The sequence below is a fragment of the Rhineura floridana genome, chromosome 11, assembly GCF_030035675.1.
Source record: "Rhineura floridana isolate rRhiFlo1 chromosome 11, rRhiFlo1.hap2, whole genome shotgun sequence".
In the NCBI taxonomy this organism is placed as follows: Eukaryota; Metazoa; Chordata; class Lepidosauria; order Squamata; family Rhineuridae; genus Rhineura; species Rhineura floridana.
Genome location: NC_084490.1, coordinates 1,435,821 through 1,460,402, shown reverse-complemented (window position 1 = coordinate 1,460,402; position 24,582 = coordinate 1,435,821). Strand labels below are relative to the sequence as shown.

Sequence of the window (24,582 nt, the reverse complement as noted above, 5' to 3'; positions counted from 1 at the left end):
GGCTGCTCAGTGTCCTCAAACTCTCATGTCTGATGCCCCTTGATGGCCGGGATAGGGAGAGATGTGTGTGCAGAAACCAGCCTATTGTACAAAAGCTAAAATTCACATTTGTAGCTGTGCTCACTTCTGCCTCTGGCCTCACCCAACCACTGGCACTCTGGAAGGCTGGCCACAACAGAATGCAGTCCTTGGCTTATAAAAGGTTCTTGACCTCTGGGTTCGGTGGCCAGAGACAGGAGAGAGAGAGAGCGCTTCTTGCCTGAGTAAGGATTTGAATTTGGGGTTCTAACCACTGCACAACCCTGGCTCTTAAGAGGCCTGTGTATTCCAGGCAGCTCTTGTTCTAGGTGCCAAGGCACAGGAAGAGGCCTGGGAAGGCAACACGTATACAAAACACACCGAGGGGTGTTTGCATGTTACGTTCAGTGAGTCTACAATCTTATGTACACAAATAGTTGAGCTGTACACTCTTATATTACCGTTGTTCAATTAGCGTGCAGTGTGCATACTTGTGTACACAACAGCTGAGCTGCAACAAGAGTGTACACTTTCACACGGACACTTGTACATGTGCACAAACAGCATTCACTTATGTTTAGTGTAACGTGAACAAGTGCACATAAACATCTTTCCAGTTTACAGGTGAAGGTTCTGGGCCTGCTCCTGTGCCCAGGGGATCTGGCAGCGGCGACGACCAGGAATGGAAGGAGGCTGAAGAGCCCTTTGACAGGATGGGAGCAGCAGAGGCCGCTCTGGCACAGGGAAACTCTGGCCCTTCCTGCAGCTGAGCTGAGCAGCGGGGAAAGTGGATACGCTCTAGGGCGCGCCAAGCATATAGAGTTCACAGACAGGAAGAAACCGAGCTATCCCTTCCGGGTTCACCTTATAAACCATTTTTCAATCCCCAATCAGGGCGGAAGTCAGAGCTGCCCATTGAAATCGATGGAGAAATCCAAGATTTTAGTGCAGCTGAATAGTCTTCAGACGGAGACACAAAATGGCGCAGGAAAGGGGGGAGGACTCCTGCTCTTTCTAGCTAGGGCCTCATTTTTCACATGTTTTTGTTTCTCAGCATTGAACTCACCAAAGCAGTTGCATGCAGGCTAATGCAGGGTGGGGCACCTGCATGGAACGGAGTGAAGGCTTTATCCTGGAAAGAGATTGGGGGGGGAGAATTGAACTAGGTTAACCTTTGCAGCAACCTGAACGGGATCTGGGGCAGGGAATCCCAAGTGCCAGCCTCACTCAGTCAGCATCACCTCTGACTTTCAGTTTTTCACGCATCGGGGCTGCACTGCTGGGCTGTTGTAAACTACTCTCCTCCCCCCGGTATGGAAAGACAGTGGAGCGTTCGGCATTATCGCCATTCGCAGGACCATATTTTTTTTAAAAAAAAGCTCCCATAATCCACAAGTATTGCATTATAAATATTAGGATTTCTCTCTTAGCTGGTAATTTTGGGATGGGTTTTTTTTGCGGGGTTCCCCTTTGCCCCCCCCCCAATATATACTGTACTGAAATCTTGGGTTTCTTCGTCATAAGCCGTTCTGAACGGGTGAGTGTCAAAATGAACCAAGAAATTCCATCTCCATGCTCTTGTTTTGCTCTTCTATTCTTTTCCTATCTCGTTGATAGAGAGCGTTTCACCATGGAGATGGCAAGGGCTAGAGTGGCACCACCTTGCGCCCAAAAAACCCGGGCCAATGGCGGTTCTTCACTTTTCCTCTCTATGGTCACATTTGTGGAAGTTCTTTTCTATGGCGCCGGGAGGTTGAGAGGGGGGGAGTATTAAAAGAGAAGCACCATTCTTCCCCGCTGCCTTTCTTCGGAGATGGCTCTTGAGTAGAGAGAGAAAAAGCAGAGGGTGCAGACTGGGCGCCGCCATGTTACCCAGGAAGAGCGGCGGAATGGAGAAGGGGGCGGGAAGCACCGTTGACCACACTTAAGATGGCTGCCGCGCCTTCAGATGTGGGCTATAAGGGGCTATGCCGTTGTGCGCTACTCTATTCCCCCATTACCATAGAGCATATTCCCCCTTTCGCCTTTATTATATGGAAAGAGCAGACAGGCGCTCTAGGAACGAGACACCAGAAGAGGGAAGGACAGCCCCCATTCCTCTATGATAAGGAGGAAGATCCCTGGGCTGCAGTTCTCCTCTACCGCTTAGCCTTCACTATAACGAAGGGTCCCTTCCTGGGGTGAGTCTGATTTTGCTTTGTGCTAGGAAACAAATCTCTTCTCTATGATGTGGAAGAAGAGAGTGGCATTCTTAAATTCAGGCTTATAGTTCGGGGCTGATAGATTTGATCTTGTCTATGGTATGGGGGAAAGGGGAGTGGACTTCTTAGGGCTGCACACACGCCATGCATTTAAAATGCACATCTTCCTGGGAACTGTAGTTTACCCCTCACGGGACTACAATTCCCAGCACCCTTAGCAAACTAACAGCTGGCAGGATTCATGGGTGGCAGCCGTGTGATTTAAATGCATGGGGCATTTGCAGCGTAGGTCTTCTTTTTTATGATAGTGGAAGCCTTGAGTTTTCTTTTTTCCTACCATGTTTGCTGTACTTTTGCCAGCAGTCATGCAGCTTTTAAGTGATAGGTGAAGAAGAGCCTCCCAGTGCCTGTTCCAATGTGACTTTGGACTAACCTTCCCACATAGTTATGACAGAGACCTTTCATTAGAACATAAGAAGCGCCTGCTGGATCAGGCTGTAACAAACGCCCACAATATTCGTTTTATTGTTAGGCGAGGATCCGCTCCCAAGTACAAGGTTTCAATATTACTCAAGGAACGACGAAATGGTCTTAAAAGTAAAGCCAGAGTTTTATTGAAGCACTTGCAAGTGGAGAAACGAACAAAGCCGAGTCTGCCCCTACCTGGACGCAGCCAGGTTTTTATACTCTTGGCCCCATATACATCATGCATACATTAACCGTTGGCTCAGCCTACTTCCTTATTCCCGATCTTTTCCATATAAGGCCTTTTTGGCCCTTCGCCACATTCCTGAGACAGGCGTTGTTCCTTCACTCAGCGCCATTGGAAGCACTTGCAAAACCGGTTCTGCAGGCCAAGGTAGTTTACACAAACAAAGAGATAGCCAGGCCAGCTTACATAAACAGTAACGTACGTGCCTATGGAATGTCCACTAAATCACCAGCATTGTTCTTATTGCCTGCGGCCAAGCGAGTTATTTTACAAAAGCCAAATAAGCATTATTTTCTACAAGGCCAGTGGCCCATCTAGTCCAGCATCCTGTTCTCACAGTGGCCAACCAGGTGCCCGGGGGAAGCCCACAAGTAGGACCCGAGTGCAAGAACACTCTCCCCTCCTGAGGCTTCCGGCAACTGGTTTCCAGAAGCATGCTGCCTCTGACTAGGGTGGCAGAGCACAGCCATCACGGCTAGTAGCCATTGATAGCCCTGTCCTCCATGAATTTGTCTAATCTTCTTTTAAAGCCATCCAAGCTGGTGGCCATTACTGCATCTTGTGGGAGCAAATTCCATAGTTTAACGATGCGCTGAGTAAAGAAGTACTTCCTTTTGTCTGTCCTGAATCTTCCAACATTCAGCTTCTTTGAATGTCCACGAGTTCTAGTATTATGAGAGAGGGAGAAGAATTTTTCTCTATCCACTTTCTCAATGCCATGCATAATTTTATACACTTCTATCATGTCTCCTCTGACCCGCCTTTTCTCTAAACTAAAAAGCCCCAAATGCTGCAACCTTTCCTCGTAAGGGAGTCGCTCCATCCCCTTGATCATTCTGGTTGCCCTCTTCTGAACCTTTTCCAACTCTATAATATCCTTTTTGAGATGAGGCGACCAGAACTGTACACAGTATTCCAAATGCGGCCGCACCATAGATTTATACAATGGCATTATGATATCGGCTGTTTTATTTTCAATACCTTTCCTAATTATCGCTAGCATGGAATTTGCCTTTTTCACAGCTGCTGCACACTGGGTCGACATTTTCATCGTGCTGTCCACTACAACCCCGAGGTCTCTCTCCTGGTCGGTCACCGCCAGTTCAGACCCCATGAGCGTATATGTGAAATTAAGATTTTTTGCTCCAATATGCATAATTTTACACTTGTTTATATTGAATTGCATTTGCCATTTTTCTGCCCATTCACTCAGTTTGGAGAGGTCTTTTTGGAGCTCTTCGCAATCCCTTTTTGTTTTAACAACCCTGAACAATGTAGTGTCATCAGCAAACTTGGCCACTTCACTGCTCGCTCCTAATTCTAGGTCATTAATGAGCAAGTTGAAAAGTACAGGTCCCAATACCGATCCTTGAGGGACTCCACTTTCTACAGCCCTCCATTGGGAGAACTGTCCGTTTATTCCTACTCTCTGCTTTCTGCTTCTTAACCAATTCCTTATCCACAAGAGGACCTCTCCTCTTATTCCATGACTGCTAAGCTTCCTCAGAAGCCTTTGGTGAGGTACCTTGTCAAACGCTTTTTGAAAGTCTAAGTACACTATGTCCACTGGATCACCTCTATCTATATGCTTGTTGACACTCTCAAAGAATTCTAATAGGTTACTGAGACAGGACTTTCCCTTGCAGAAGCCATGCTGGCTCTGCTTCAGCAAGGCTTGTTCTTCTATGTGCTTAGTTAATCTAGCTTTAATAATACTTTCTACCAGTTTTCCAGGGACAGAAGTTAAGCTAACTGGCCTGTAATTTCCGGGATCCCCTCTGGATCCCTTTTTGAAGATTGGCATTACATTTGCCACTTTCCAGTCCTCAGGCACGGAGGAGGACCCGAGGGACAAGTTACATATTTTAGTTAGCAGATCAGCAATTTCACATTTGAGTTCTTTGAGAACTCTCGGGTGGATGCCATCCGGGCCTGGTGATTTGTCAGTTTTTATATTGCCCATTAAGCTTAGAACTTCCTTTCTCGTTACCACTATTTGTCTCAGTTCCTCAGAATCCCTTCCTGCAAATGTTAGTTCAGGTTCAGGGATCTGCCCTATATCTTCCACTGTGAAGACAGATGCAAAGAATTCATTTAGCTTCTCTGCAATCTCCTTATCGTTCTTTAGTACACCTTTGACTCCCTTATCATCCAAGGGTCCAATTGTCTCCCTAGATGGTCTCCTGCTTTGAATGTATTTATAGAATTTTTTGTTGTTGGTTTTTATGTTCTTAGCAATGTGCTCCTCAAATTCTTTTTTAGCATCCCTTATTGTCTTCTTGCATTTCTTTTGCCAGAGTTTGTGTTCTTTTTTATTTTCTTCATTTGGACAAGACTTCCATTTTCTGAAGGAAGACTTTTTGCCTCCTTCCGATATAGTTTATATCCAGGGATAGCCGTATCCCACTGGTTTTCTCCATTCCACCAGGTCTCCGTTATGCTCACTATATCAATGCTCTCCTCTAAGACCAAGCACTCCAGTTCTCCCATCTTGGTTCGGAGGCTCCTAGCATTAGCGTACAGGCACTTGTAAGCAGTGTCTCTCTTCAAGTGTCTTTGGCCTTGTGGTTAGGCCTGTGGTAATTTTGCTCTTCTGAATTTATATCCTGTGCCCCTGCTCTCACAATGCCTACTTCTAGGCCTACCCCTTTTAAAATTTCATCATTTCTTTGGTTTTTATCCCAGGGGGGAGGTTTATTCCGAACCGGACCTTTCTCAGCTCCTGTTGGGTTTCCCCCCTCAGTCAGTTTAAAAGCTGCTCTGCTACCTTTTTAATTTTAAGTGCCAGCAGTCTGGTTCCATTCTGGTTCAAGTGGAGCCCGTCCCTTTTGTACAGGCCCGGCTTGTCCCAAAATGTTCCCCAGTGCCTAACAAATCCAAACCCTTCCACCCGACACCATCGTCTCATCCACGCATTGAGACTGCAAAGCTGGGCCTGTCTGGCTGGTCCTGCGCGTGGAACCAGTAGCATTTCAGAGAAAGCCACCTTGGAGGTCCTGGCTTTCAGCATCCTACCTAGCAACCTAAATTTTGCTTCCAGGACCTCACGGCTGCATTTCCCCATGTCGTTGGTGCCAACGTGCACCACGACCACTGACTCCTTCCCAGCACTGTCTACCAAACTATCTAAACGACGGGCGATATCCGCAACCTTCGCACCAGGCAGGCAAAACACCTGCGGTCTACACGCCCATCACACACCCCACTGTCTATGTTCCTAATGATCGAATCACCCACTACAAGGATCCCTCCACCCCCTGGAGATATATCCTCAGCACGAGAGGATAGCTGCTCATCCCCCAAGGAATGGGTCCCTTCTATGGGATCGTTTCCCTCTTCCTCAGCTGGATGCTCTCCTTCCCCGAGACCATCGTTGTCCATGATAGCAGGAGAGCTATCATCGTTGGAGTGGGACACAGCTATAACGTCCCTGAAGGCCTCCTCCACACACCTCTCTGCCTCTCTCAGCTTTTCCAGGTCCGCCACCTTGGCCTCAAGGAAATGAAGTCGTTCCCAGAGAGCCAGGAGCTCATTGCACCGAGAGCACACCCACGACTTCTGTCCATCAGGCAGATAGTCGTACATGCTGCAGGCGGTGCAAAACACTGGAAAGCCCCCACACCCCTGCTGGCTTCTTACCTGCATAGTTTTGTTTAAGGTTTATTACGTCAATGGGTTGGAGACTGCGGTTTAGTTGAGGTCAGGGAACAGACGGGCAGAGTAGGGGACCCTGGCCTCCTCGCCCTGCTGCCGAACTCACTCTGCTGCTTAACTCGCCTTGACGCTTTGTCAGCTGGGGCTTAACTCTTTAGGATTATCTCAGGCTTCCTTCCTTTGAAGGCAGGAAGGCAGGCTTCCTTCCTGAGCGAGGGGCGGGGCTGTTTAAGCTTTTGTCTGCTTTTAATCTCAGCAAGGGGCTGCGCCTTCCAGGCAAGTCTTTTGTGTTTGTTGTTTTCCCACCTAGAACAGCCTGACCTTTCTTTAACCTAGGGAAACAGAGCTTGTGGTTGTGTTTCAGGAAGGCTGAAGCTGCCCTTTTTAGCAAGGACTGAGCTGACTCTCTCCCTGTATGTGTTGGTGGAGTTTCCTTTTCCCCCTTCTCTCCGACTGGAATTTAGCCTTGTTTACAGTGTCCCCTGAAGCTTTCCTGCTAGGGTGGTGTTGAAAACTAGCTTTCTATAGGCTTCCTTCTCCTAGGATCTATAGGTTCTTTCAGGATTTGGCTCCTAGCTCAGGGTGAGCTTGGGCTGCCCTTATTTCTTATTGCTCTGAGCTGTTTTACTTCAATTAAATAATAGAATAAATGGGAGCTACTTACCCTCTTTTCGCTCTGCTGCTTAACTCGCCTTGACGCTTCGTCAGCTGGGGCCTTGACGCTTCGTCAGCTGGGGCTCCCTCTAGCTCGTGGAGCAGGCTCCCTCGCTAGGGTGCTCTGACTTTATATGTGTGGCTGGTTCCTCCCAGCTACTTTTCATTACCTTTCATTAAGCGTTCGCTGAGAAAGAGAAAGGTTAGAGAGGTACACAGCCTGAACGTCTGTTAAAAATTGAAAGCCCCCCAAGCCACAACTCTGTCACCCATGGTCCTTGATTCTCTATGGGTGTAGAGTGGGCCATTCTATCCCTTGGTCATCTCTATGGTAAAAACCCTGCATACTTTGAGAGTGGGAGGCCATGCTCAGTCTTATAAATGCCAGCGAAAGCATGTGATTCTTTCAGTCTCTTCTATTTCTGTGGGTCTCTCTTGGTCATACGAACCTTTCCAGAAAGTTGCTCTCTCACACCCAGCCACCCCACAAGATTAGGAGAGCATCCTGTACCAAAAGGCCACCGTGAGCAAACTACAGAGGCTCATGCCTTGCTGCAGATACACGTTTGCTGATATGTGTCCTGCTAGGAGGATCCTGGCTGCTTTCGAAAGAGAGCAGGACTGTGCTGGTGAGGGTCATGAGTCAGAATGTCTGGATTTTACAGGGGAGACTGAAATAGGATAAAAAGGTAAAGGTGTCCCTGCACTTGTAGTGCGAGTCGTTTCCGACTCTTAGGGTGACGTCTTGCAACGTTTACTAGGCAGACTGTATATATGGGGTGGGATTGCCAGTTTCTTCCCCGGCCTTTCTTTATCCCCCAGCGTATGCCGGGTACTCATTTTACCGACCACGGATGGATGGAAGGCTGAGTGGACCTCGACCCCTTTTACCGGAAATTCGACTTCCTCCTTCCGTTGGAATCGAACTCCGGCCGTGAGCAGAGCTTCGGCTGCGTTACCGCCGCTTACCACTCTGCGCCACGGAGGGTCACGAAATAGGAAAAGCAGTAGTCAAAAAAGGGAGTGCAGCCAAATTCTCGTTCCTCTCCGCAATTTTCTTCCCTTATGCATTCCTTCTCCCTTTGTCTGCAGGCCTGCCTGTTCGCCCTCCTCTCCCGGATGCCGTTGCTCTCCAGTGTTCACCGGGGCCTCCCCTTGCCATCCCCTCCTCATCGGTTGGCCCTCATCTCTGGCCCATACTCCTATTACCACTACGGCTGTGACAGCGTGGACGACCGAGGATGGGGCTGTGGCTACCGCACGCTCCAAACGGTGTGCTCCTGGCTGGCAGCGGCCGGCAGAGGAGAGGTTCCTTCCTGCCCTGTGCCTTCCCTGAAGGAGATGCAGAACTCCCTGGTGGAGATGGGGGACAAGCGCCCTTCGTTCACTGGCTCCCGGGACTGGATTGGCACGGTGGAAGCAGCCTTGTGCATGGACCATTTTTACGCTGTGCCGGGCAAACTGATCCACATTCCCCATGGGCGAGATTTGGAAAAGGAGCTGGAGACTTTGTATGCCCATTTTCAGGGAGGTGGGGGCCCCGTTATGATGGGAGGAAACAGGGATAACTCTTCCAAGGGGTTGTTGGGAGTCTGCTCTAGTGCCAAAGGACATCACCTCCTAGTTCTTGATCCACACTATTATGGCAAGGCCGGGTCTGTCACCAAGGAGGAGCTGCAAGAGGCTGGCTGGGTGTCTTGGAGGGAACTTGGGACCTTCGAAGCGGGCTCCTTCTACAATCTCTGCCTGCCCCAATTCTGGAGAAAAGGATGCCCTGTGTGAATTGTCAGTTTGAGGAAGGAGGTGTCATTCTTGGCCAAATACTAAAGCTGAGACATCATGACAGAAGCTGCTTGCGAGCTGTTAGCATGCACAGATGGACATTAGTGCCTTAGGAGGGAGCCAGAAGGGAACGGAGTGCCACAGCTGGTATCGACGGACTATCACAGATGGGGAAGGGAGGAGGCAGCAGCCTAACCTTGGAACTGCAGGAGGGGCCTTGCTTGGTGGCAGAGAGCACGTGCTTGGTCTGCAGAAGGGCCTGTGTTCAGTCCCTGGCAGCTCTTCATTTCAAGGACCAGATGGCACAGCCTTTCCCAAACTGGTGCCCTCCCGGTGTTTTGGACCACAACTTCCATCAACCCCAGCCAGCATGGATGTGTAATGCTGGGGCTAATGGGAGCACAGCCATGTTGGCTGGGGCTGATGGGAATTGTAGTCCAAAACATCTAGAGGGCACCAGGCTGGGGTAGGGGATGATGGCGGTTATCCCAGAGAGTTGCTGCCAGTCAAAGCAGAGCAAACTGGGTTACAAGCTAATGACCTGATTATAAGGCAGATTCCTATGTTCCCTGACATGTAAGAATGGTGGAAAAGGAAATAATCTTATGTTACAGAAGCAGCTGGCATGTGTTTGTTCAAGATATTCAGGGGGGGGGCTTTGTTCTAAAGAAGCATCTTTGATAAAGGAGTTCATGGTAAGATGTCTTCACAAGGAGCCCATTTTCACCCCTGGCTCTAGCAGACTAGCCACTGTGGCCTTGCAAAGGTCCAGTACCCCAAATCAAGTCACAGAATGGAAGACGGCACATCTAGAGGCAGTGGTGAAAATGAATTCTGAGCCTGACTCCAGTGAGTTCCAGAGGCTTCTCTGACCTCTTTGCGCTGCATCTTTGATCCCGGTTGCTTTTATGAGGCAGACAAGAATGCCAGCAAGTCATAGAGTTCTGCTGAAGCTGGGAAACAGATCTGCCTCCTTCCCCACATGGCAACGGAGCCGTCCAGCCCAGGCTGACAGCAAACAAAAATGGAAACATTCCTCTGGACTCGCTATTTCCTGAAGACTTGAGAAAGTTGACTCTCCCTGAACTAAGCAAGAATAAACTGGAATTGATAAACTTGATATCTGGACAAGTACAGGCTTGATGCACAGTGAGTGCCCCTGGGTTGCATACCAACATGGTGTAAAATGTTCAGAGTCTTGTCACATCCACACCACGCATTTAAAGCACTCATGAAGAATTATGGCTTCCCCCAAAGAACCCTGGGATCTGTAGTTTTGGTGAGGGTGCTGGAAACTAGCTCTGTTAAGGGAGTTGTATAAGAGTGCTTTTCCTGTGTGGTGTGGATGTGACCCAAGGCCCATCAGGTGCTGGAAAGCCCCTCTGAGCAGTGGCCAAGCCATTAATTTCTTAATGTGTTGTTTGTTCCCCCAGAGGCAGGCTCCCGATTGGACACTGAGGCCAGCTCAGTGTCCCCACTTATTTCATCCTCTATTTCTCAACAATGAGTTGGCAGAAGCTATGTGCTAGTGCAGGGCAGCCAATGTCAGGCCCTGCAGATGTTATGGACCATTTATTGTTATTATTATTTATTCAATTTCTATCCCGCCCTTCTTCCCAGAAGGACCCCAGGGCAACAAACAAGGGGCAAAACATTTAAAACATCTAAAAAACCAAAACATCTCAAAACACCTTAAAATATCTTAAAAACATATTTAAAAAAGAAATATTTAAAAACATCTTAAAAAGCCATTCCAGAACAGACACAGACTGGGATATGGCCTCCACTTAAAAGGCTTGTTGAAAGAGGAAGGTCTTCGGTAGGCGCCAAAAAGGTAACACAGATGGCGCCTGTCTAATATTTAAGGGGAGGGAATTCCACAGGGTAGGTGCCGCCACACTAAAGGTCCGTTTCCTATGTTGTACAGAACAGACCTCCTGATAAGATGGTATCTGCAGGAGGCCCTGACCTGCAGAGTGCAGTGATCGACTGGGTATATAACGGATAAGATGGTCTTTCAGTTATCCTGGTCCCGTGCTGTGTACACCAAAACCAGCACCTTGAACTTGGCCCAGCAGCTAATGGGCAGCCAGTGCAGTTCAACCACAGCTCCCATCGTCCCTGATCATTGGCTGTGCTGGCTGGGGCTGATGGGGAGTTGGCATCCAAAACATCTGGAGCTTCCCACCTTTGCTACCCCTGTGCTAGGGGGCTAGACATGGGATTTAAAAGTAACCCTGCCGCACAGGTACAGCAGGGGATAGGAAAAGGGGAAGGCTTGAAGGTGTATTTAAGGGACAATCTGGAGGCAAGTAAGTTTCATGCACAGCGAGACTAACACGGTTCAGTAAGGTTTTGATCAAAATGACCGTCCTCTTGAAGGAAGAGAGCAAAGAAGCCTGAATAACAGAGGAGGGCAATAGCTCAGTGGTATAGCACCTGCCTGGGATGCAAAATGTCCCAGGTTCAGCCCCTATTAGCATCTCCAGGGAGGGCTGCGAGAGACTTGATTGAAACCCCAGAGAGCCGCTGCCAGTCCGTGCAGGCAGAAATTAGCTAGATGGACCAGTGGCCTGACTCACTATAAAGGCAGTTTCCTATGTACTTATTCCAAGTCCACAACATGCCGTTAAGGCTGGGAAGGTCCTAGAGGAGCAAAGGCACACTCAGCCTTGGCTGGTTATTTGAATACTAAACTCTGGTCATGCTCCATAACTATTGAGGGACCTACAATCATAGAATAGAGTTGGAAGGGGCCTATGAGGCCATCAAGTCCAATCCCCTGCTCAATGCAGCAATCCAATTCAAAGCATTCCCAACAGATAGCTGTCCAGCTGCCTCTTGAATGTCTCCAGTGTCGGAGAGCCCACTACCTCTCTAGGTCATTGGTTCCATTTTCATATTAACAGTTAGGAAGTTTTTCCTGATGTCCAGTCAAAATCTGGCTCCCTGCAACTTGAGCCCATTATTCCGTGTCCTGCACTCTGGGACGATCGAGAAGAGATCCCGGCCCTCCTCTGTGTGACAACCTTTCATGTACTTGAAGAGTGCTATCCTATCTCCCCTCAGTCTTCTCCAGGCTAAACATGCCCAGTTCTTTCAGTCTCTCCTCACAGGGCTTTGTTTCCAGTCCCCTGATCATCCTCGTTGCCCTCCTCCGAACCTGTTCCAGTTTGTCTGCATCCTTCTTGAAGTGCAGAGACCAGAACTGGACGCAGTACTCAAGATGAGGCCTAACCAGTGCTGAATAGAGGGGAACTAATACTTCACGCGATTTGGAAACGATACTTCTGCTAATGCAGCCTCTGGAACTGACGTGCCTTGTCACATTGTTGTGGGACTTTGGCTCTCGTATCCTCTCTGAAACTCAAAGTAAGCAACATTTACTGTATATATATATATATAAACGTAATTGTGATTAACCAAACAGAGGTTTTTATTATATTAACAAAACGTTTCAGCTTCCGCCTTCACCAGCTGCCAACATACAAATGCTGTTGGCGAGGCAACGGAAGGGCATGGCCCTCAGTTTGGCAGGCATGTGCAGAAGCTAAGGAGTGGTGGTACTGTCCTCCAGGTTCAGGCCATGTGGTGCCAATGTGTCCAGAGAGTATATATATATATGGAGTATCCAGCTTTTGAGTTTCACAGAGTTGCTTCATCAAGCAGAAGAGAAATATTAGAATATTTTTAATTGTGTTTTTTTGTTATATGCCTTCAAGTCGATTACGACTTAAGGAGACCCTATGAATCTTTTTTGGATGTGTTCATAGGGTTCTCATGGTACGAGGTATTCAGAGGTGGTTTACCATTGCCTTCCTCTGTGCTTTAAAACTGTGTTTTAAAATGTATTTATTTGTAATTGTGTTATTGGAGTGTTTTAAACTGTTTTTAGCATATTTTCTCATTAAGTTGTTTTGTTTATGTTTGCTGCCCTGGTCTCCTTTGGGAGGAAGGGTGGGATATAAATTCAGTAAATAAATAAACGGAGTAAAAGCACGGGGACAGAAAGAACAAACCCGGCTGCATTGCATCTTGCAACTGCCAGTCTGTGTAGCTGGAAGCTGGCCTACTCCAACTTTAACTTTTGAGAACCCCAAGACGATTGCAATGAGATGAGTGTTATCTAAAGGGCATCTCGGAGCCCTTGGCCTCCATCCCAGCAATGTGGCCGGAGAACTTCCGTGGGCCTCCTGGTTTCATGTCTATGCTAGAAATGATGTCTTATAAATTTTATTTAGCTCGCTGATTGCATTTTCCATCCAAGGCAAACAGGATAATAGCTGTTTGAGTTAATATTTCACAACCATTAAAGTTGGTAAACAACTAGCTATTGGTGAAATACAGATGGTTGAAATATATTACAGGCAAGAGTTTTTTCATTGCTAATGGTTCCTGCCAGATGGGGTTGGCATCAGTTGTATTCTGGTAAATTGTTCGCCTTGCCCAACAACTGGTCACTTTTACAACCCATCTACATCAAAATCAAGTGAGCTGCTGAACAGCCATTGGGATGTCTGCGGGAGTCTGTGTTACGACAAGTGCTCTTGTGAACCTGAGTGTGTGAACTTGCCACCCCATGTCCCATGAAACACACCTCCTTGAGAGGAGGGGTATCTTTTGCTAGGGATAAGAACAAGCGCTTTGCCCTGAACTGTGCCTAAATGGTGTATATATATTTAACCCAAGAAATGCAGGTCCAAACCAAACTAAAGCAAAGCTTGCTTTTATTGAGAGAAAGAGAAGAATAGCATTACAGAATTACTTGGGTGCATGGCAGCATTAATCATTGATATCCTAACCCATTCATAACTTTAAACTAAAGAGATCAAAGGACCCTATTACTATAAAAAGTAGGAATGATTACCTCTCCTAGGCCCTGAGTGGGCAATTGAATGCAGCTGAAGCTATGTGAAAGAGCTCTGATCCAAAACCAGGAAGGAATCTCTTGGTCTCAAGGTTTTGCCCCAAGACCCAGAGTCTCTCCCCGGTTCTGTCCCTGCAGCCCTTCAGTGCGTTCCTTGAGAGCATAGTACACGTGTTGGAGCTCTGATCTTCCTTGGCCCCCCTTCTCCTTCACTAGATTTAAGCCTCGCTTTTAAAAGGGAACTTTTTCTCTCCCCCCCCTCCTGGTGACTCTGTGTGTGTGTGTGTATCTGCATGTATATTTCTAACTGACCCTGAAAAACTAAGGCTCCTTCTAACAAACAATGGAGGATTTCTGCTGTGAGTGAGGGAAGGCTGCCAAAGAAGAAGATAACATTTATGCAGTAGCTTTTGGTTAATTTTGTTTCTTAACTCTGCCCTTGTTATCCTTCGCACAATACCTCTGGACTGCATGACGAATCAAGTAAGAAGGGGTGTGGGGTGGGAATTGTAGTTTTAGCAGGCTCCAGGGCCTTGCTTCATCGTAACATCTGATCTCTGTGAAATGCTCAGAGCCCCACAACTGGTCCATGCAATTGCACCCACCTGCAAGACCCTGAGATGCTTACAGACACACCCCACTTCCCTGTGTCACCATTTTGGGACTCTTTGTCATGCACTCTCTCAATAACGCTTACAACAGCCTTGTGAGGTGGGCAGACCAGGATTACAATAGCATCAGAATAAATCCTGACAAATACATGTCCTCCCAAATAGCCACAGGTAATGCATTGGGTCCTGAGAAATTGCCTACAGAATCCGGTCCTCAGCCCCCCTCCTGTCAATCAACCAGGCTCTTGCATTGGCATAGGGATGGGCCCCTTCTTGAACTGCTCCCTCTGCTTTCTCATCAATATTAAAAACACACACACACCAACTCACTTTCCAAGAGTCTATTGAGATCCTGTCTCCAAATAAATCTGGAGCCCTTACCTGGAGTCTTGGATCCATTTCTAGTCACTGCAGTGTGGTGTAGTGGTTAGAGTGCTGGACTAGGACCTGGAGGACCACAGCTCAACTCCTCAGTCAGCCGTGAAGCCCACTGGGCGTGACCTTCGGGCAATCACTGCCTATCAGCTTCACCCACCTACAAGGGACGGAGACCAGCTGTCGGTTACAAACTTGCCGGCAGGCTAAGACAGTTGAGTCAAGGTGCTGCACCTGGTGGAGTGCTGCCTGCTTCCTTAGTATCAACTCATCAACTTAATTCACCTGGGACTGCAAGGGGCAGGAAGTGTGAGACAGCGGCCTTGGGCAACCACCATTTGGTGCCTGTTTGGCTAGACCAACATTAGCTTGGGTCTCTTAACTTTTTCAGATTTTTACCCTTTTATTTTCTACATCTTACATTTGGTAACTTTGGTTTTTCTTCCTCACCCTCCCTTTTTTTCCTTTCTTTGGAGTGGGAGGGATCTGTGGGACTATGAAAGAAAAGACGCAGTTCCCATAGTGATCTGATATTTGAACCACATTTCACGCAGTGCAGAATCGATGAATTTCTATCTCCCAAAACAGCCCAAGCAGACAATTTGGCCTTTACTATCCCAGTTACAAATAGATTCTCAGCATTTGCTGAGGCCAACAATCCTTCCCCCAGAGCTAAATATGCTTCTTTCCCGCCTTTTAATTATACGATTACGGCCGGGCCCACTGACACATCCCTTTTTGAACTCATGGCAAAGCAGTGTCTCTTGGTGGCGAAGAGAAGACACAATATTTATTCCAGACTAGGAGATATAGTGGGTATTTTAAATCAATTAGTTGCTCTTACTTCACGCAGAAGCTTAGATCCCAGGAAATCTACAGAGTCTAACCAGCTTCCTGTATTGGTAGGGAAAGCTATTTCTTCAGCTGCTTTTCTTCAGCCTGACTCATCTGTTGGTCACATCTCTAAAGTCAAGAATGACCAATTCATTGGGTGTCATGAACCTGTAATGGTCATGAGTTATTAAAAATCTAATAACAATACTTTGGCTCCAGTAAGGGACTCTGGGAGATGGTTACAGTTAGAAAAGACAAGCCTTTGCCAATTTGTAAAGTTAAGTTTCATTTTCCAGCTGAAGACGGTTAGAAGAAGCCTTAACAAGCTGCACCTGTTTATCTTTGCTGATTAGCAAGTGCCTGGCACCCAAGGTCATCCTTGGCCTATACAGTTGGAAAACACCGTTGGGAGGGGGGCCTGAAGGCGCGAAAATGTGAGAAACATCGAGAAGAAAGTTACATCAGCTAATTCCTGATTGGTCAATTAATCTTGGACCGTTAGGATCCTTTTCCCTTAAGTATAGGGCTAGAGACCCATAGCCTTTGTTCTCTGTTCTCTGCCTATGCTGACTGGCACCAGAGTTCCAAACCTTTTCTGCCTTATGGTTCCTGGGGTTGCTTATGGGAAGGCAACCTATGTCTGGTTCCATTGCTTTATGTTGAACATCCATCTCTCTTAGGAGAGGTGCCACGCAACCAACTACCTCGTATGTAAGTAGTTAGGTGAGTTAGTTTGTTATTTTCTTGTTGTGTGTATGAATTCTCTTGTAAGAACCTAAACCCCTGTTGGGTGAATGGTCTTAAAGGATTACTTGCTGCTATATGATATGTGCACTTATATTTTTTAATAAAGCTACTTCTATTTAACCTGCTGTGTTCATTTGAGAGAAGGGGTGGTTCTGCATTCAGTACTTTGACCCAACTCAGTCACTCACTACCAAAGAGGGTTAAGAAGTTAAAAGCTTGGATTTTAAGTGTTAAACCAGAGGTGCCTGGCAAGGAGTGTAACTGTGACTCTTGCCTTTTAGGACCTTGGTTTTATATACCTTCTGGGCTCAGACATCCCCTGGCTCTGAGTGGACCAGTATACAGGGGTGGTGGCAGCCTACCTTCTACCTTGCAGGGTTGTTGTGAGCGTACACAGCCTTGGCAAGGGTGAAGTAATAGCTTTTTGGTTCCAGTCTCATTTCCCTAAGGGTGGGGGTCTGAGCCTGATGCATGAACCCAGTACCTTGAGGGTCTGGCGGGCATGACATTGGGGGCACAGGATACCACTTGGTCCTACAGGCTTACCAGGTCGTTTTAAATATTAGGCCCTCTAAGGCAGGCGTGCCACGCTGGGATACAGTCCAGCTGGTCAAACATCATTTAAGGCAATTATTTGGAATCAAATGTATAGACCTGAGAGCAGTAGAACTGTTGTCTGTTCTCCAACTTAGAGCAGTGTGCTTCTTAGTTTCCCTAGCTATAGAACTTTGCACTTATCCTTGTTAAAGTTCATTCTGTCGTTTTCAGCCCAATGCTCCGGCCTTTTGAGATCCCTTTGAATTTTGTTTTGTGTCTTCCAAGGTATTAGCTATCCCTCCCAATTTTGTATCATCTGCAAATTTTATAAGCATTCCCTGCACCTTCTCATCCAAGTCATTAATAAAAACATTGAAGAGCCCTGGGCCCAGGACCGAGCCCTGAGGTACCCCACTCATTACCTCCCTCCAGTTTGAGAAGGAACCATTTATAAGAAATTGTTGAGTATGATTCTGTAGCCAACTGTGTGTCCACCTGATAATTGTCCCATCCAGCCCACATTTAGCTAGCTTGCCAATATCACGGGACACTTTGTCAAAAGCTTTGTTGAAGTCAAGATATATTATGTCCACAGCACTCCCACAGTCTACCAGGGAGGTTGCCCAATCAAAATATTAGACAAGATTAGTCGGGCAGGATTTGTTCTTGATAAATCCATGTTGGCTTCTAGTAATTACTGCATTGTTTTCAAGGTGCTTACAGACTGACGGCTTTATAATCTGCTGCAGAATTTTCCCAGGGATTGATGTCAGGCTGACTGGTCACCTCCTGGCTCCCTCTGGCTCATCTAGTTGTGAAACAGAATCTCTCCATTCCCTAGCATTTTGGAATAAAATTCACAGTTGGAATAAAGCTGAGGAAGGGGAAAAACACCTCTCCATGAGTTTGCCACTTTTTGTGCTGAGTAAAATTCCTTTGCAGCCCTGTTAATCAGTAACTGAAGTGCTACCACACTAAAGGACTGATTTCTTACAAGAGCAGAACAAGTGCTATGGGGCACCCGTAACATGGAAAGCAGAGGTATGTTGTTAGGCTTAGATACACAGGGCGAGAGGAATATAAGCTGAATAGGCATTATATTGTGAAATCAGTATTGATTGTCTTGCTACGCTTCCCAAAATAAAATATATTAGCTCTTATGAAAAGTTAGAAATTGTCAAGAAATAAATGGAAAGTATCAATATTATAATACGTGGCGTGGGTGAATTAAAATGGACGGGAATGGGACACTTTCAATCAGGCAACCACAAAATATTTTATGCAGGAAATGAGAAATTAAGAAATGGGGTTGCTCTAATAGTGAGAAACGTAGCAAAAGCAATTAGGAGCTATAACACAAAGTCTGCGCAAGTTATATGGTGGATACATATCCTGTCCTGGACGGGGTTACACTCCCCCTAAAGGAACAGGTTCGTAGTCTGGGAGTCGTTCTAGACTCTTCCCTGTCACTTGAGGCTCATGTAGCCTCGGCGGCACGGAATGCGTTCTACCAACTTCGGTTGGTAGCCCAGCTACGTCCCTACCTGACTAAGGAGGATCTTACATCAGTAGTACATGCTCTGGTAACCTCACATTTGGATTACTGTAATGCGCTCTACATAGGGGTACCTTTGAAGACGGTTCGGAAGCTACAGCTGGTGCAAAATGCGGCAGCCAGACTGCTAACAAGAACGAAGCGATCGGACCATATAACACCTGTTCTGGCCCGCTTGCACTGGCTTCCAATACGCTTCCGGGCCAGATTCAAAGTGTTGATATTAACCAACAAAGCCTTATACTGCGCGGGACCATGATATCTGTCGGAACGCCTCTCCCGTTATGAACCGGCTCGTACACTATGGTCTGCTACGAAGGCCCTCCTCCGGGTCCCGACTCATAGGGAGGCCCGGAGGGTGGTGACAAGATCTAGGGCCTTCTCAGTGGCGGCCCCCAAACTGTGGAACAGTCTCCCCGAGGAGGTATGCTTGGTGCCGACACTATCATCTTTTCGGCGCCAAGTTAAAACCTTTCTCTTCTCCAAGGCATTTTAATTTTTTGTTTAATGATGGTAATGTTTGTAATTTGATCTTAGTTATGCAGTTTTTAGATTGTGAAATTTGATTTTAGATTGTGATGCTTTTGTATTTTCCTGTATTTTATTGTATTTATGTTCACCGCCCAGAGAGCTATTGCTAGTCAGGCAGTATATAAGTTTTAAAAATAAATAAAAATAATAAATATCAATGAGACTTAACGGTGCAGATTTCAGAGCAGAGGTATTATGTGCTGATAGGGTCTCACTCATGTCAGCAATCATGCCACAGCATTCTGCATTAACTGCATCCCCCAGGTCAGGTTGTGCTGGCATGGGGATTTCTGTGTCCTTGGCTAACTGGCTGCCAGGATTTTTTTAGTTTGGGTTTTTGGTTAGGAATCCTGATTGATTGTGGGATGCTGAGTTTTCTGCCTTACTCATAGGAATCCTGTTGTGGTTAGTATGGTATTGCATTTAGGAAATCATCACTGTCTTTTCTTTTTCTATTTGCATTTCATTTACCTTTCACCTCACTCCCTTTCATCCATAGAAGCAACAACAGTGGTTCCATGTACTCAGCTCAACCCCCTTAAACTCACTGATGATGCACCTTGTTGGTTAAATGATGGTTTGTTTCTTGCCCCATAGTGGTAAAAGATAATTCACATATTGGGAAGTGTGGCTTCAATTGCTCTTCCCAAGCTACTGCCTGTGAAGGTAGACCAAACCATGTGTGTTTTCTCTCTGTCAGTTATTACTAACTGGAATTGGCTTGGCTGTCAAAGTGAGTTTATAGCTGCCCACAGCGTAGACAGAAAAAGGTAGAGAATCTTCTTATTCTTACTAATTTCCCAGACCTCTTTCTGAAGTGAAGGGTCAAATTTGTAAAGAAATTTGGAGCAGCCATGTTAAAAGGTAGGGGGGCAGGGCATTCCAGGCAGGAGGTTGCCAACCCTGCTTGGATATGGATATATTTGAGAGGATCCGTAGTCAAGCTTCACCAACAGCACTATCCTAACCATATTTACTCAGAAGTAAGTCCTGTTGAGTTCTATGGGGCTTAGTCCCTTAGTAAGTGTGTTTAGAATTGCAGCCTTCAGGAGCATCCATCTTTACTCCTGAGTGCGCCCATCTAACATCTCCACAAAACTAGTCTCCCTCCTTCCTACAATGGCCTTCTGGTGACTGGCCTGGCCTGAGGGCACTTAAACCCTTCTTGCTAGAAGCAAGTAAGCTGGATTAAATGTTCCCTACCCAGGCTCCCTAAGCAGGTGGGAAGGAATGATCTGGTCACTTCAGTTGGACCTGGGAATACCCTCACTGAGTTAAGATTTCTATGTTAATTTCCAATCAGAGGGGTTTTTTTTGTTTGAGTGGTATGCTCCAGGCAACTGTGGCTGATCCTTAATGTATCACTAGAGCCTGCCTCTGTGACATCACTAGAGCCCGCCCCTGAAATCTCAGGGTTTGGTATGCTTCTTACCTGGCACTCGTACCCACCACCAAGCCCCTCTGAATCGTCACCCTCCCTCCCCTTCTCAATGCCGGTCAGAGGAGGGGAGATAGTCAGGTATGGCAGAGGTGCTTGTGAGGAACAGAAAGGTAGTGTGTGGCCATGCCGGTGGAGGGTGACCTTTTTAGGGTGTCGTGGGGCGCAGACAAAGAAATGGGGGAAGTTTTTCTGGTGGTACAGCAAGGCCATTAGGACTCTTTTTTTCTGGAGGGGGTGTCCAATTAAGGGGCGGAATCTCCTGCCCAGAAGCATGTTTATGTCTGCAGGAGCAGCTGACTTGCAAGGCCTTGACTTCCCTTATGTTGGGAGGGAGTGCCTGGAAATCTCTGGGGCAGTTGGGCAGCTCTCTCCCTCCCCCAAATAAGTGAGGCTGGGACACCCCCCAGCACACACACCTCTGTGGCTCCCCCTCCTCTTCCCTTTCTGATATCCTCTGCAGCCCCCCCCCCGCATGTTTTATCTTCTGTGGGAAGGAGCACCAGGCTTTGGAAGGGGCCTCGCTGGACTTGCAGCGTGGAGGAGTTCAGTCCTTTAGGTAGGTAGGGTCACCTTTGGAGCGCATTCTTGGCTGCCTTCCTGCCATACCCTATAATTTGATGCAATCTTGCAGGGTGGGCAACGCCTGGCAAAAGTCATGCCATGAGGACCTGTGCATTATTGGGTCAGTATTTTTGTGCCATTGCTGGCCAGGTGTGGTTAGGTGATTTTCAGTGCAATCCACAGATCCAAGTGACAGATCCTCAGGATGTTTACAAAGCACCTGCCCCCACAAAAGCACCATCCATGTAAAGCTGACATTGGTGTCTGTGGATGGCTTAAACTTTAACATTGAAACCTTAACCGTTCTTGCAGGCCTTTGGAACACTGTGGGGGAGGCCTGGTTTGTTTGATGTCGCTGCAGTGAGGCCTGGGATACGTTGATTAATGGTGTTTTATGGTAATGTTTTTGTTTTGTTTCAATGCTGGGTCTTTCAGAGTTGTTTACTGCATATTTTGGATGTTGTTAGTTGCTACGGGCTCTAGGTGAGGAGTAGGATATAAGAAAATAATAGTGATAATTATTTATTGCATTTATTTGTCACTTACTACCTAAAACGTTTCAAAGCATGTTATGATTGTAAAAGCATATAGAATACAAATTCTGCATTTCTCCCTCTTTTTGCTTTTCCTTCCTTGCAACCTCACCCTTTTTTGTTCTGGTATTTGTGTACCTGTGTGCATGCACATTAAAAAAAACCAGGACATGTGCAAGAGCAAATGGTAACAGCCAAGGTTATAAGGTAGCACAAGGGCCAAAATGGAGGTTTGTGCTTTTTTTGGAGGGGGGATATCAGTCTCCATTATCGTTATGATTATTATTAGTATTAATAATAATCACACTGAGGTCTTGTGCAAGAGTGATACTTTTTGGACTAATTAGATTTGTACAAGAGTGATAAACTATAAACCTGTAAGATCACTTAAGGGTTTGAGAGACTTTTAGGAAAGCCACAATAAATTGAAAAGCAAGGGCTTTCTGCAGCCAAGGGTTATGTTATTTATTGTAAAAGGTTCTGCAGCGACATTTTAGACTGTATAATTTACTTGCTGCTTCAGAAGGAAATACAGTAGATGATTTCTTAGATCATCTGGGGCAATTCCACTTGTAGTACCGCATTCTACAGAATACCGTAGGGTGACGACCCAAAAATGCCCCTGTGCTTTGGCATGCCCTTCCCTCTAACGTAACATGAATTTATTTATTTATTATTTATTTATTATTTCAATTTATATACCGCCCTTAGCGAAATAGCTCTCAGGGCGGTGAACAAACAAAATAAAATACAATATATCATAATAAAAATACAAAACATATACAAACAAACAATGAAAAGCACAGCAAAAACAAAATAAATACTACAAAAATTAAAATACAGATTAAAAGATTAAAAAAGTTAAGAAGATTAAAATGCCTGGGAGTGAAACAGTGCTCATCAGTGGTTTCAGATAACTCGTCAGATCTTGGAAGCTAAACAGGGTCAGGCCTGGTTAGTACTTGGATGGGAGACCGCCTGGGAACACCGAGTGCCGTAGGCTTAGAGGAGGGCAATGGTAAACCACCTCTGAATACCTCTTACCATGAAAACCCTATGAACGCATCCAAAAAAGATACATAGGGTCGCCATAAGTCGTAATCGACTTGAAGGCATATAACAACAACAGTATGTTGTTATGTGTTTTTATATTGCTCTAGGATGCACACTTTAACGTGGTGAGGGGGTTTGAGAGTGTTGAAGAAGCTGAGAGCAATGCTGTCAGGAGTCTAGAGCAAGAGGCTAGACTCCAAGCAGAGTCACCCAAGACGGAATGGTCAAAGTTGAGACACCAGACTAAGATGCATCCAGACTCAGAGGAAGGCAATGGTAAACCACCTCTGAATATCTCTTACCACGAAAGCCGTATGAACAGAGTATCCAAAATGCAACATGAGATAGTGCTGGAAGATGAGACCCCCAGGTCAGAAGGCACTCACCAAGCTACTGGGGAAGAACAAAGGGCAAGTACGAGTAGTGCTGTGACTAATGACGCAGCTGGGTCAAAGCCGAAAGGAAGTCCAGAGGCTGATGCGCACAGATGCGAAAGGAGAGTCCAGAGTTGTACGACACACACAATAGAAACATGGAATGTGAGAAGCATGAACCAGGGAAAGTTAGAAATTGTCAAGCAAGAAATGGAACATATCAACATCACAATACTTGGCGTGAGTGAATTAAAATGGATGGGAATGGGACATTTTCAATCAGACAACTACAAAATATTTTATGCGGGAAATGAGAAATTAAGAAGAAATGGAGTTGCTTTAATAGCACTGATTCATAGGGTCGCCATAAGTCGTAGTCGACTTGAAGGTGATGGAGAATTTTTTTCTTCTCCTATGGGACCTTTTGCTGGGGGTCCTTGAATAAATTGGAAGACACAGGCACATGACAACAACAACATATTGCTGTTTTACTGGGTTTGGGTTGTATTTTTGTTTTATTGATATATTGTTTGTTTGTTTTTAGACTGTACACCACAGAGAGATTTTTGAAATCTTAAGCGGTTTATAAGGTGCTTTTAAATGAATATCATAAAATGGCTAGGTTGTGCTCAGGGCAATAGAGGCAACTTCCAAAAATGTCATCACCACACATGTGACAAACTGAATATGTATTTTTTAATGTGCTGACAAGCTTTGATGCCAGCAGTGACGGCAAACATAAAACAGTTTATATTTACTTCTAAGATTTTCCTTGGCAAGAGAAAATCCAGATCAAATGTTAAGAAACAAGAGCTGGCATTTTGATGGTGGCAGCATTTTCTGGCTGCTGACAAACTTGTGGGCATGATTCCACAACAGGATCCCGTCTGGAAGCACCATAACATTGATATTTCTGGATTATAGGGCCAAAACCACTTATCCCATACTTTCCAGAGGCACAAACCCATGGCTGAAAGGCACAGCAATGAGAGACACACTTGGGAGTTTACTCAAGGGAAAAGGAGACTTCCCGTTGCGTGGGAAATGGGAATGTAAGAAGAACAGCATATTCTCACAGTGGCCAACCAGATGATGATGATGATGAAATTAAATTTCTATACTGCCTCATAGCCAAAGCTCTCTGGGCGGTTTACAGCATAAAAATCAATATACAATATATAATATACAATTCATCTTTGGTATAATTAAAAGGAAAAACACCACCTCTTCTTTCCTGGCGGTGCCGATAATGATAATGTTATTTAATGTTATTTGTTATTATAATGTTATTTGTTACTTAATTTAATTTTTGTAAATTGTATTGCTTTTATTGTATTGTTATATTGTATTGTTATACCTGTGTTTATTTTTCTTTGTAACCAGCCTTGAGGGCCTTTGGCCAAAATGCGGGGTATAAATAAAATTTAATAATAATAAATAAAATAATAATTTATTTAATTTATTTATTTATTTAATTACATTTCTAGACCGCCCTATAGCAGAAAGCTCTCAGGGCGGTGTCCAACAAATAAAATCACAATT

The 24,582-nt window shown here is 45.9% G+C and overlaps 1 protein-coding gene across 1 annotated transcript; it reads left to right on the top strand.

The window, feature by feature from the left end:
- The first annotated feature begins 1,986 nt into the window (after positions 1-1,986).
- On the top strand, positions 1,987-10,141 carry UFSP1 (UFM1 specific peptidase 1 (inactive)). Its single transcript, XM_061590171.1, has 2 exons — positions 1,987-2,198; positions 8,332-10,141. Exon 2 carries the CDS (start codon positions 8,359-8,361, stop codon positions 9,019-9,021), a length of 663 nt encoding a protein of 220 aa, XP_061446155.1. The 5' UTR covers positions 1,987-2,198; positions 8,332-8,358; the 3' UTR covers positions 9,022-10,141.
- Positions 10,142-24,582: the final 14,441 nt, after the last annotated feature.